At 43.0% G+C, this 14,104-nt stretch overlaps 1 protein-coding gene across 3 annotated transcripts; it reads right to left on the reverse strand.

Moving 5' to 3' along the window:
* Positions 650 to 14,086, reverse strand: MFN2 (mitofusin 2). Of its 3 annotated transcripts, none has more exons than XM_021417335.1 (19): positions 14,015 to 14,086; positions 13,719 to 13,828; positions 12,282 to 12,460; positions 11,482 to 11,617; positions 10,965 to 11,127; positions 10,314 to 10,438; positions 9,917 to 10,025; positions 9,712 to 9,819; positions 9,162 to 9,315; positions 8,853 to 8,920; positions 8,597 to 8,718; positions 8,192 to 8,318; positions 7,807 to 7,911; positions 7,220 to 7,322; positions 6,459 to 6,679; positions 6,155 to 6,304; positions 5,029 to 5,225; positions 4,499 to 4,633; positions 650 to 3,648 (listed from the first exon to the last, which is right to left on the reverse strand). In XM_021417335.1, the coding sequence occupies exons 2-19, from the start codon at positions 13,727 to 13,729 to the stop codon at positions 3,579 to 3,581; spliced, it is 2,283 nt and encodes a 760-aa protein (XP_021273010.1). In that variant the 5' UTR covers positions 13,730 to 13,828; positions 14,015 to 14,086; the 3' UTR covers positions 650 to 3,578. The 3 variants fall into 3 exon arrangements, with proteins under 3 accessions (XP_021273010.1, XP_021273011.1, XP_021273012.1); XM_021417336.1 differs by having other exon boundaries at positions 13,695 to 13,828; XM_021417337.1 differs by having other exon boundaries at positions 13,674 to 13,828.

Below are 14,104 nucleotides of genomic sequence, written 5' to 3' on the forward strand. Positions count from 1 at the left end.
GTACCTTAAGAATGCCAAACCTCAGCTCGTTCCGCACCACTGCTCTCTTCGCTTCTTTTTCACTGTAAAAACACAGATTAAAGGTCACGATCACGTATGCAGTTTCACGTCACCACCTGGAGCACTCACCTGGAGCGCTGCGTCCACGTGCGGGGTCCTCAGCACAGCAGAGACGTGGAGCTGGCGGAGAGGAGGGCAGCAGAAATGCTCCGAGGGATGGAACACCTCCCTGCGAGGACAGGCTGAGAGCTGGGGCTGTGCAGCTGGAGCAGAGCTGAGAGCGGCCTGTCTGCATCTAAAGGGGCTGCAAGAAAAAGGGGACAGACTCTTCAGCAGGGTGTGGTGATGGGACGGGGGGGAATAGATTCCAACTGAAAGAGGGGAGATTGAGATCGGATACAAAGAATTTTTTTACAGTGAGGGCAGTAAGGCACCAGCACAGGCTGCCCAGAGAGGTGGTGCAGGCAGCCAAGGTCAGGCTGGAGGGGCTCTGAGCACTGATGGAGCTGTGGGTGTCCCTGCTCATTGCAGGGGTTGGACCAGGCGGCCTTTAGGGTCCCTTCCAACCCCAACCATTCCATGATGTGAATAGATTACACTTACACCTGCAGACTTTGTATCAAGATAATGCAGCACACAGCAGAAGAAATATTTTTTTTCAATTCATTTTTATTCTGGTTTCCACTGCTTTTACAGCATCAATACAGGAATAATTCATGCAAATTTATCACCTTAAATACAGCAAAGAGAAAACTCACTGGTAAGAGTATTTCGAAGAGCTCCATCAACATAACACAATGAGAAGGTACATAGCAGCAATAGGATAAAGTGCATTTAGCTGTCGCTCTTTAACAAGAGCTTGGGGGAAGACTGCTTTTAGAATTACCTAAATTCCAAGGATTAGTTTATTATTTCTTAAGAACAGCAGAAGGTAACAACCTCCTTGCTAGTAGTGTTCGTTCCTCCACCAAGCTGAATTAAAGAAGCACAGCTGTGTTTTAAGAGGAATCCAGCTCGTAGGTCTTTCTGTTAAAAGTTTGATTCGTGATCACCCAGCTGCTAGTGACAGGGGTTCCACACGTCCTCAGAACACAATTATCTCCCATGTGAGCAGTTTTGCTTCTTACAAAATTCAGGTGGTTCTTTCCTCTGTTCTATACGTTAGGTTTCAGCACTACGCCTCCAGCGCCAAAATCCGAGCAGGGTCAGAAACGCACACGGCCAAGACACCAGATTCTGAGGAGCCATCAGTCTCTTTCCCTTCACAAATCTGACCCCAGCTTTGAAGATCTGCTCACTTACCCGATTTCCTCTAAAGCCTGCTGAGGAGATCGAGCAGCACGTCCCCAAGGGCGAGGTCAATACTTCAGATAGTCAAGAGCTGCCAATCAGTGTTATCACTTCAATCAGTGTTATCACTTCCTTCTGCCTGGAACTGGCAATTTCCCGTTCTATCAGGGATCTGTTCCATATTCTAACTCAACAGCACTGTACATTGCTTGTTATAAGCGTGTATGAAATAGCTTGGGAGACCAACGCTCTGAATTCACACAGTACCTACAGCAGAGTAACAGCGGACAGTGCCACTTACTCCAGCGTACTTCACCACAAGTCCAGAGAACACAGTGCCACAGGACCCACATTTCTCTCGTACCCATTCTCAGTTCTGATCCAAGCCACATTTGTGAACTGGTGGCTCCCTGAGGAAACTGAACACAGCCAGTGAAGTGCCCTCTGATGAAACTAGCTTTTTGGTTTGGGCCGAATTCAAAGCTGTCCGCTGAAAGTGAAAGCTTTGTTTGCTTCCTGCAGTCCAGGGACACTGCAAGAGCCTGCCAGCTCCAACATAACCACACTTCAAGTCTCGCTGCAAATCTTAAAGCAGCCTGAAGTACTTATTAGCATTTCACTATTCTTTCCTCAAGTATGAGGGAGCTTCTTTCTGGAACTTCACACTTCACAGGCACATATATTCATACCTGAGCATGAATGAGAAATCCTAAGGCTAGCTGATCTCATTTTCAAGTGAAAAATCTCACTGTCGTATCATATAACAACAACAACAAAAAAGCACCTTAGTACTCCCAAATTCAGCTGTGACTCGCTCACAGATAATTCATATTCTCTAATGTCTGATTCTGAACAGATTTAGGTTGACCCTAACTCCAGCACTGCAGGATTAATTCTGGATTACTGAGAGACATTTTGTGGGCTACATAAAGATCATTCCCAATACATGGTTAAATACAGATCCACCAAGTGGGAAAAAAGCTTACGGGACAGGAACCTGATCCGGGTACTACTGAAATCAGTGGAAATTTTTTCAGCTACCAATTCCAAAAAGAAGAGGCTCCAGTCCCTACAATTCCCAAGTCTTATAATGAAAATTAAGAACTGTTTCAGGGCAAAACTCAATTCATTTGATCCATTTGCAAAAAAAAAATATCTGGGAAAAAAAAAAGACTTAACCCATTCTTACCCCAGTATTAAACAGAAGGACAGGTCTCCATCATCCTCCTCACACTTTTAACAGAAAAGAAACAACAAATCATATTACTGCATGGACTTGTATCATCCTATGGGAACTCTACACAAAGCAAAATCTCTTACAGCTTGTAATCCCCGAGCTGTCCTCGTGGCCAAGAAATGGTAATGGAATTCCAAAGGCCTGCTTCCAGAAACACTGCTGTGCAATTACCAAACCCCACATCCATAACCTATCTCACAAGGCAATTATTTACATTCTGTTAACTGGTTCATCTTCTCATTCCTGATTTCCTTCTTTAACAAACTGCCAATTATCAACACTAGCTCCTTTATAGCAGCTAGCTATGCCTTCGCAGATTAGTTGCCTACAATATGAAATGAGCCAGACTGAATTATTAAAGAGCTCTGAAGAGGAAGAAATTAACTCAGAAGACAAACATACCAAAGCAAAATCTTAGTTCCTTTTGCTCTGGAAGAGAACTAAGTTTTGTTCACAGGTTTAAACATGCTGACAAAAATAAACCTGTCCATGAGAATAAACAGTGCAGCAGATCTCTGCCACATTTTACAATAACAGAAGGTGAACCTAGGAGATAGGTTTGTACAGGCTACAAAAGTACTGTGAAACTGTCATAATTGTGTGCATATGATCACTGTTTAGAAAAACAGCTGCTTGTCACATACATGAACTTGGGGCTTTGAAGACAAAAGCTCCATCTTCATGTAGTAAGATGACTGACTCCGCAAAGAAAGATGTGTTAGAGTAACTTGTAAACTGATAAACATTTCTTTTTAGAATTCACTATTACTGTACTTGATTTTCATGTTGAAAGCCCCCTGTAAATGTACGAAGCACACAATCCTTCCGAAGTAGCCTGGTCTTCCAAGCAGGAAAAGAAGAGCTACAAGAGTTAGTGTTTAGAGGTGGGACACAAAACAAGGATGCTGAATCCTACTGTTCACACAGCAACTGGAAACACGGCAATAGCCTTCTGCTCATCCCCCTTAGGGATTCCATCACCCACCATATTCTCTGCAGTAACTGAAAAAGCACTGAAGGGAAACAGTGTTGTCTTCCTCTTCTTCCCACACTATCTGCTTTGCTGCAGGTACTGATGCGTGAACATGTTAAGCTCACTATCGAGCCAACCTGCTTTATTCCTGTAAAGACAAGAAGTCTCTGTTAGGTGAATACAATTGTTCTTCCCAAGCCAATCTGAAAGAAGCATGACTAAGACTAACGAACAGCAAGGTGTGGAGAGGAATGTCAAGGAGGTCCTTTCCAAAATGCTGCTACTATTCCTTGTCTCCTTCAGGTCAGGAACACCATCCTGCCAACAATCCCCAGCTTTAAGGTTCACAGTGAGACCTTCGTCACAACTTTAAATTGGTCTTATTATTTGTGTAGGTATGGTCTGTTTAAAAAAATTCTTCCCAACATCTTTTTCAGGGTGAAGACAAACGTCAGACTCAATTCTGTGCAATGGCAAGGGTGAGACTTTTTAGATGACTTTCTAATAGCCTGGAAAATTTGCAGGATTAGAGAACCATATGTTTTGGTAAACAGAAAAGAACTGTAATTTTGTACAAACTAAAAGTAAGAAGGACATGGGGATTTTATGAGAGAAAAGATTTAAATGACTGTTCAGAGTACATGGGCTTAGCACCTTTCCTTCTTCTCACAGGCTAAAAAAAAAAAAAAAAAGCACTGCTCACCAATACCTCAAGAATCTACTTTCTCACCCAATAATCTAAGTGACTCTTCTTTCTATTTAGAGGCTGCAGAATAGTTTTGATATCTCTACTGGACATTTTAATATATTGCAGCAAATTGTTCTTAATGTAACATTAAAAGGGAAAATGACAGGCAACAATGTTGATATCTGCAAATCAAACGCTATGATGGTGGAAGGGCTGCACTCAGAGGTGCATCCTCATCTGAACATCCTGGGGCAATTGCAGGAAAAACTGAATGTGGATGTCTGTGTTTGTGTAATAAAAAAAATCTCACCTCAGCAGTTTTGCTTTGCTTTGCAGTGAATCCAAAACTTCAATTTTCTTATTCATGGCAGAAATTTCCTGCTCAAGATTCTCCCGTGTAACATCTACTTGCTGACATAATTGAGCAAATGTTCCAGCAAGCTCTCTGTGAAACAGGAAGAAAGTGTAAAGTAAGAATGAAACAGAGAATTCAAGGAATAAATGCCTTCCATGAGTAGGGATGACACTGACTCAGATAAAAACATCTTTCCACTTCTGTACAAGAATATGTTAGAACCATCAGAGAAATTTGAGAGACTTAAGTACTAAGATTAGTGCTTAGAAACACCCACATACTACATCATGTTATTTAATAAATAAATAAACCATAGCGTTCTTCTAAAACACATTATTATATTTTTTTAGTCCTGAGTTCAATGAGCAGATATCTTGCTTTAACAAGGGAGGAATATCACCCTAAACAAACAAAGCAAAAAACAACATTAAAAAAAAAAATAGCAGAATTCAGATAAAGATGCTAGGTGAACACAGGCAACTCACTGTTGGACTTGGTGGCTGCAATTAGATCCTGTATAGCTGACAATAAGCTGCAGTTTCTCCCCAGCATACTCTACGAACTGTCGTTTGAAAGCTCTCTCCTTTGCTTTCGTGGTCCAAGTGAGGCGTTCATATACATAAAGCAGCCCGTAAAGGCCAAACGAGAGAGCAATCAGCCTCCAGCCCACTGCCTTCCAAACCTAAAAGAAGCACGGGGAAAAACAAATGACACACTCATTATCTAGGGATGATGCTGCCTCCTAGCAATGGTGCACTTGTATTTTAAGCACATGAAAGTTAGCCAAAAACATCCAAAGACAACCCCTGACTTGGAAGTAGTTTCACTGATCAGACAGTTCGCCACCAATGTTCAGGCTACAAACATAGAATACCTGTGGGTTAACTTCTCCAGGTCATTTTAGTCACATTTACATGTGCAAACAAACTTGGCCTAGTTCACAGAATTCTTGTTTCTAAAGGAAAAACCATTTTTAGGGAACCATCTTCCTTTTGAGAAATCATCCACCCCCAAGCACTCTGAAAAAGCCTGGAGGTAAGGAACTGCTACTGGAGAAACTTAATATTATTTGTAGAATGGGAACTAGTTACCATGCAACTTGAGTTAAATCTCTATTACTCTTTTCTTCTGCAGTTTTAGACTTAGATTCAGACTTAAGATTCAAAACAATCTCTTCTTTTCCCAAAAGTAGGCAGTGCTGATTGTATATGAAATAAATTAGACAGAGCATCTAAAATTAAACGCTCTTCTCATGTTCCAGGTAGGAAGGCATGCATCCTCAGAGGATCTGAGCAGAAATCTCAGCTTCAGCCTCAGTTCTCATTCCTCAGCAAACAGGAAAAGAAAAATACTACTTTCTTATTTATCCTCACAAGAATACCAGATTTTATAACATATTTTGAAAGGTTTTTATCTTCACAAAACCTCGGGCTCCCGATGTAACTACTACACAAAATTATGCTCAATATTTTATCTTCCATTTGCATACAGAAAGGAAAGTATTTCACTATCTGTGAACTGGAAATATCTACAGGACTCTGCAGTGCAAGCACTTTCCAAGTCAGTGCTCCAAGGTTATTCATATAGATGCTCCTCAGATTGTCAACCCACCACGCCACCAACCACGATGATCCCCATGGAAGTTCGGGAAGTTAACGAGGCCAGTCCAGTGACCATGGACACCATGAGCTCTTCCTGGGTCATAGAACCCTGAGGCAAAGGAGGCAGACTGGGATTTGCTGGTGTTAAAGGGCGTTGAATCTAATTAGAAAAGTGGGGACAAAAACAAAGAAAACAAAAACAGAGTACAGAGTAAAAGAATGCAAGACACTGCCCTTCTCAGCAAAAACTGTTCAGTAGGCACTGGAGTTATGAATATCCCACCCACCCCTGACCACTCACGAAGTTACCTTACCTGGTCATTGTAGCCCATCAAGGCCCGACGACCATTCTTTGGTCCCAAAAATCTGTTCACCAGCATTGTCCATCCAAGAGAGAAATGGAATTCTATATCTTCTTGGAAGTCGGCACAAAGCTTATCACAGTTCAGATCGTAGCTGAGTGTGAAGCACTGTCGGGGAATTAACATGTCTATCTGGCCTCGCAGAGAGAGAGGGAGCAGGGGCTTTAAACCATCTGCAAGAACAGAATATAAACACACTCAGAAAACTGGAAATTGAGTTCACAGTAATTAACTGGACTTGCATTCCATAATCAGAGTGGTTGTTCCATCCTCTGCAGTTATTTTTGTTAGTATCTTGAATTTCGTGAAGCCAGGCAAGTTGCAAAGCAATCAACTCTTAGCCCTTTCAACTCAGAAGGATGTCTTTCTGTAGACATTCCCAAATTCCTAAAGGTAGCTATAGTTTACAATTCAGCAATAGCTTGGGAAACAGAATCCAAAGGCCAGTTCTAGAAGAGCTTCTCTCTCAGTAATGAAGGATTAAGCTGACTGATTGATTATATTCATTACTAAAGCACTGAACAAGTTTAGCCAAAGAGTGGAAGAAGCAGGCATAACTAGTCCTCTACCTATAAGCATTACCAATCACGATGGAAACTAAGACAATGCCACCTGCAATCAGCCATTAGAGGAACAAGAAACCCAGAACATCCACCTAGTTATTTTGCATTGCAGTTACAGGAACAAAGGGCAATACTGCCTGCAGAACTGACCTATCATTTCTTGCTGCATTGTCTGCAGGGAAGCTGTGATTGCATTGGAACAACGATCTGACATGTTACGGCCCAGGCCTTCCTCAATGTGTTTATGTAGCTCCTGACAAACAGAGAAGAGTTATTGAGATTAAATAAACATGGGTAAGATGCAAGTTGCAGGTGCTAGAGCTTCCCAGTTAAAAAAATCTCCCAAAGCAAGAGCATGCATTCTGTTTCATTTTTCTCCTTTCTTCAGTGAAGGACAGGAAAAAACAAATTATGAAATCTCACGTGTACACTGTAGACTGGAAGGGTTTTGTCTGAGGTACATAATGCAGTACGTCATATGTGCATTTGTTTACCACAGGTTAGTTTTAAAAATAATTTCCTTCTTTTTTAAATACATTATTTTTCACAGAAGCTATCCCAGTGCAAAGGAAATTTTAAGAGAAGACATTTTGCAATATTAATAGTTCAGTTCTTTCTAGTAGGAAGAACGTTAAGCATCGCAAAGAGCCGGTGTAATTACTGACTCAGAGCCCACTGACTAATTAAAGGGCGGCTCAGAAGGTACAAGCAACTGATTAGAAGCAAACATGACTTACGTTCTTGTAAACTTTAAGAACTACTTGAGATGGATGGAAATCTGCTTGGTATTCATCTACCAGCACTGAAAGCCGTCTGATTTCTTCTGCCATTGCGTTTGATACCTGGAGAAAGAGCCACATAGGACAAAGTTACTATACCATATACTTGAAGCATCTTATGAGTCTCTCCAGAAGTTATCTCCAGGTATTCTACTTTTCCTTTTATTACCTCAAGGAAAGCAAACAAACAACAAACCCTTCTTCTGAAAGCACTCCTTCTCTTCCCATCTGTAACTCCCACACTCCTATCCCCTCAGACCTGCCAGCACTTTGCATTTCTCCCACCATGCTGGTGGCTGTTTCTGACAATCTCTTCTCTTTTTCAGCAGCCCTTCCTCCTTACCTGCCTCTCCACTTCTTCTGTGATCTGTTTTATTTTCCGCTTGTAGTCCTGAGTAAGGAGCTCCAGCTGTTTGTCGATAAAACCTAAACGTTCCTGTCGTTCCTCTCGCATTTCCAGACAGTAAACTCTGATTAAAAAAAAGGTACCCATGAAAAAGCCAGATAAGCACCCTTCTGATCTGCAAACACCTGGAATTCCAGAGACAGAAGACATTCTCCAACCCAAGAATAAAGTGTACCACTACCTACAGTACATTACATACACACAGCACACAGGACAAAAAGGATGTTCCTCTCCCAGTATTTCCACATTTTTTCTTTGCATTTTAAATGTTCACATTCCTTTAATCTTTTCCCAGAATGCAAGCTTCTGTCATGAAAGCAACAAGCAACAGCATCTCCTCACCGCTGTTCCTGGGCAGCAACATGCACAGAATCCATGATGAGACGAACATCTTCTGCAATCTGCTTTGCTCTCACTGTATGCTGCTCAAATTTTGTTTTTACTGCTGACTGGGAGATACATTCCTGTACACAAGAGGCAGCCAAGATTAGCAGCAGGCAGAAACACACCAACACAACTGTTCTATTTCCAAAGTGTGGTGCCACCCCATGTTCGTAAAATCTGTTCCCCAGCATTTCAAATCTCAAATCTCACTCACCTCAAATCTTCTCTCAAAGTTCTGAAACTCAAACATTCTCACTTGAAAACCATCAGCCAATGCTCCACCTGAGAGTAGGAACGTACAAAAAACCACTTAGGTTTTGAGAAAGCAATCAGATGTTGGACATTAGGAAATACTCCTGCCTTACCCTGAAGCCAATGCAGAAGAGTTCCCAATTCATCTCTTTTGTTTTGACTGCTCTCTTAATAATTTGATAATTTCAATAAACTCAGTTTTGCCTACTTCTGAGACAAGATATTATCTTATTTTCTTCCCTATAAGAAAGGCTCCGTTAGCTTTCCTCACCTCCTTCTGGCATCCCTTGAGCTCTCTGAATCCTGGCATTCAGCACTTCTTTTGCTGACACAAAGAAGATTCGATCCCCTGCCTGCGCACGATCCACCACACCCAGCTCATCTACCAGGAAACTGGTACACCGCTCCATGTGCTGCCGACGCACCTGAGGGACAAACAGGAACAGCTCCACGTGCGGTTAAACCCACTTAAAGCTCCATCTCAAAAGTCAGATCGGGCACTCAGATGCCCTCTGCTGGTCTAAGTCACCAATATTAAAGAATAAGAAAACAACCTTGCAGTTCATAAATTCTTCCAGAAGTCATCCAAGTCATCTAACTTAGAAACTGCCCAGCTAAGATCTTGATTTCCATTTTAGAAATCTCAATAGTCATGCTGTGACCACTAGCCTATACTCCCTCTAGTTTTCACACTACAGTAATATAGAATCAAGCTGTAAAACAATAGTATCTAACACTTTATGATTCTACCCACAAGGACTAGAGTCAAAACGGTCTCTATAATGGACTCCAGGCAAAGAGAAGGAATTCAAATCACAAACCTCTTCCATGTATTCTGGTTCAGAGGCAGATGCATCCCAGCGGTTATTTAAAATGAATATATTGGGTCGAGACAGACGTTCATTCACCTTGTGAAAGAACTGTTTCTCCTGTGTAAAACGGAACATAACCTCTTAAATTAATGTGTCAACATGTTTCAACTTTTAGCCAAATTCATTGACCACCAGCAAATGAACTTGAACATACGGTTTGCATCAACGTTGATTCAGAATTTGCCACCAGAACAAATACGTCAGCATCTAGACAGAACTTGTCAATCCAACTGTCCAGCTCCGTGGTTACATCAATGCCGGGGCTAAGAAGAGAAAGAGAAGAAACAATATTATTCTGTGGAAGTTTCAAAAATATGTTGTAAAAAGTTAGTATGAAACTTGTTTCAGCTACACAGGGCATTAGTTTCCATGTTTGCAGACCGCAAACTGAAAGGACAAATCAAGATAAACTGTGGCTGTTAACTACAGGAAGGGACTTTGGTCACTGTCACAGATGAAAACAAGGTCACTTTCATCAATATCTGCTAAATTTGAATACATTTATGTAAGAAATCTGCGGTGAAGAGGAAAGTAAAGACAGATATTCTCACCTGTCCATGAGCACTAGGTCATCCTTTAAGAGAGGACATTTGGAATTGGGCCACATTACGCTGACTAGGCTGCCAGCGTTCAGAAGCTCATCTTGATGGAGGGCATGAGCTAGCTGGTTTACTGTCTACAAAAAATAAATTATAATGTTTCCCATATGCTAAGACCTATTAATACAATTATCTCCCTACTTCACATTAGTCACAGACAATTTAAGATAAAACCCAACTTGGAATTATTACTTCCCCAAGAGTTTTTCCACAGCTCGAGTTTCCCCAGTCAAAAGACAACCACCTAAAAAGAGTTTATAAGAAGTATTCCCATCAAGTAAGGGTGAGGAACTATCAGGAAGGCTGTAACTTCCGTCCATCATACAGAGCTGAGAAGAATTTCCTGAGTCATAATTCCAACTCCCTGTTATTACAACTACAACATATCATCTTTCACATATAACGAAGAAGTCTCATGCTATAGCTTGCTTCCTCCCTTCCTACATTCATTGAAAACCTGCTGTTAATCTCTGCTCCTTCAGTGAATATAATCCTGAACTGTTAAAAATTTATTCACAGTACTTTCATTTTCTTTTTCTTGTTTCCTTCTCTGGCACTGGAATGGAGCTCTTCTCCTATACCTTATGCTTAAGGAAACTGTACCTTAACACTCTTCTTTTCCTCCGAGCCTTCAGTAAGTAGGAAAGCTTCATGACCATCAGTCCCTTCTACACGCAGGAAACAATTAGTGGTGTGTCCAATTCCTGAAGGAAGGACTTTGTCCCATAGCATGGCATTTATCACAGTGCTTTTTCCATTGCTTGTCCTGAAGCAAGATTAAAGAATAGTATAGAGCTTTTTAGGTATATTCATTTTGATATTACAAAAAAACAAGTCATTAAACCAAAGCAGCTCCAGAAGTATTAACAATTCAGGTGCTACAGCCAACTTACAAAAAAAATCCATTTTTTTTTCTTTTAAAGCTTCTTCCAAATAGATTACGTTCTACAATATTTGTGTCCCATTTACACAAGTACTAGCACTAGGGACATCTGCCACACGTTGCAGGCAGAAGCTGGAGCACGAAGGCTTCTATAAATACTTTTTACTGGCTATGATCCTAAAGATGCAAGTTTCTTTACCGAGTAGGGAGCGTAGGAAATGTAAGCATGTGACTTACCTTCCAAAAAAAGCCACTTTCATGTGTCGCCTTGCCAGCACTTCACTAATGCCACTGACTTTTGACAGGTAGCCTTTGACTTCCAGTACCTGCTCTTCTGTGGTGACAGGATCAAGCTCTACATTCTTGTGTGTTTCTAAAAATCAAAATACATCATGCCTCTGAATCCCTGAAGTGATCTGCCTCAGTAATGGGTGAAAACATCTCCTCGTAATTTAACACTCACAACCAAATGCTTATCTGTGTCCCAAAGTTCAGACAGGTCATGTCGAAGCATGCAGTTACACCCATCAGCATTTATCTACTGGTCTCTTTCCTGCATCTAAAAACCACTCTTATTCACAGGACTGCCTTAAGCAGAACACATCCAATGCTTCAAACATGCCAGCACCCTTAAAAATCTTCTCTCTGCATCTTAAGCTGTAAAGCCAATTATTGTACATGTTCCATGTCCCTGGCAATGACGTGTCTGGGCAAGAATACTGAAAGGATTATATGCACACAACCAAAAGAGCCTTAAATAGTTCATTAAAAAACAAAAAAAACCACACACTCACAGAAACAACCTTCCCCGACAACAACAAAAAGTAGCTCACTAACTAGCTCGGTTTCATAACAGTTACCAACTTAAGTCAGCTTTAAAATATGAAACCTAACCTTCATCCAAATTCAGTAAAATAATCTTCAGTCCCTCATACAAATGCTGACGGATAAAGAGAGATGTATTTATAAATAAACGAGGGTTTTGGTGCGTGCCTGGGGAACCACATGCAGGCAAAGCACCATTCAGCTCAGCTTACCCTCCAGGAATGAGGAGCTCTCATTGATGTACGCAGCCAGCTGCTCAAAGATGCCATTGATTTTCTTCTTTGCAGTGACAAAATGTTTGAGTGGAGAAGCATTTACCTCAGCCATGTGTCTTTTATCCTTCTTCACTGCAACTATTGACTTGGAACGAGGAAACAACAGGGACATTGCGCTATAGGGAAAAAAATCAGTAAGGAAAGGGCACTCACTGAGGCCTAACAGCCACACAACCAAGTGTCCAGCATTTAATCAGAGAATGTCTTGGGTTGGACGGGACCTCAGAGATCACCCAGTTCCAAGCCCCTGCTGTGGGCTGGGTGCCTCCCAACAGCTCAAGCTGCCCAGGGCCCCATCCATGCCCTTGGGCACCTCCAGGTATGGGGCACCCACAGCTCTCTGGGCAGCACTGCCAGGGCCTCACTACCCTCTAAGAAAAAAGTTTCTTCCTAACATCTAACCTAAATCTCCCCTCTTCTAGTTTAAAATCATTCCCTCTTGTCCTATCATTGTCTACCTGTGTAAAAAGTTCACTTCCCTTCTGCTTATAAGCCCCTTGAATTATTGGAAGGTGGCTCCAGGTTTCCCTGGAGCCTTCTCTTCTCCAGGCTGAACAAGCCCAGCTCCCTCCATCTTTCTCCATAGGAGAGGTGCTGGACCCCTCTGAGCATCCTCACAGCCCTCCTCTGGACCCACTCCAACAGCCCCACATCCCTCCAGTGCTTCGCATCAGACCTGGATGCAGAACTGCAGATGGGGCCTCAGGAGGGCAGAGTGCAAGAGGACAATCCCCTCTCACCCTGCTGCCACCCCTCTGCTGATGGAGCCCAGGATGCTGTTGGCCTTCCAGGCTGCCAGCACACACTGCTGGCTTGTGCTAAGTTTTTCCATCTACCAGGACCCCTAAGTCCTTCCCCGCAGGGCGGCTCTTGTGGAGTTCTTCTTCAATTTTGAGACTGCCTCGACTCAAGCACAGCACCCTGCACCTGGCCGTGATGAACCTCATTAGTGTCACGTGCATGCACTCCTCAAGCCCACCCAGGTCCCTCTGGATGGCATCCCTTCCTTCTGTCATGTCATCTGCACCGCTCAGCTTGGTGCCATCAGCAAGCTGCTGAGGGTGCTCTCAATTCCACTGTCGATATCATTACAATACGTATATACATATATTGAAAATATATATTGAAAAAGGTGATGTCTCAAGATGGACTCCTGGGGGACAGCCACCTAATGAGTAGACACCTACCGAGAACTAGATGATACACGTTCTAAAGACAATCTTCTTCATTTAACAAGGAAATGTTTCCACTTCCCACAGTTTTAAGTCACTCAAATATCAAGAAAGAAAAAAGCCCACCTTCCCTCCTCCCTTCCATAGCACAACCCACCAGGGATCACGCCTAGCTTACTTTCAGGATGTGTTTCACACTCACAAGCCGGGCATGGTCAACTCGAGCCCCTCTGGAACGCGAACAGCGCCGTTTTTCCGCTTTCACCCTCGGTCCCGCAGCTCTCTCTGCCACGCCGGGTCCAGCCGCCCTCCCTGCGACAGAGGCGGACGGAGCGCGCAGGCCCCGAGCTCAGCCCTCACAGAGCGGCGGGCGCGCGCCAAAAAAAAGGGCGGGAAGCGCCCTTTCCCACAGCCCGGCCGCACCTCAGAGCGGGCAGCGGCGTCGCGCCCGAGCCCCGCACATAAGGCGCCGTCCCCACCCCCGGAGCCAACGCTCACCTTCACCGCCGCTCCCGCAGCGCCGCCATCTTAACCCGTGGCACCGCCCCTCGGCGGGCGGGCGCTGTCCCGGTGCGCCCCGGGAGCTGT

Source organism: Numida meleagris, chromosome 20, assembly GCF_002078875.1.
Source record: "Numida meleagris isolate 19003 breed g44 Domestic line chromosome 20, NumMel1.0, whole genome shotgun sequence".
Lineage (NCBI taxonomy): Eukaryota > Metazoa > Chordata > Aves > Galliformes > Numididae > Numida > Numida meleagris.

Coding starts and splice junctions, on each gene's coding strand:
- MFN2 (XM_021417335.1), bottom strand. Junction 11,618..12,281: donor GAGCTCCTCATTCCTGGAGG/GTAAGCTGAGCT, acceptor TTTGATTTTTAG/AAACACACAAGAATGTAGAG. Junction 8,719..8,852: donor ACTTTGAGAGAAGATTTGAG/GTGAGTGAGATT, acceptor TCTTGTGTACAG/GAATGTATCTCCCAGTCAGC.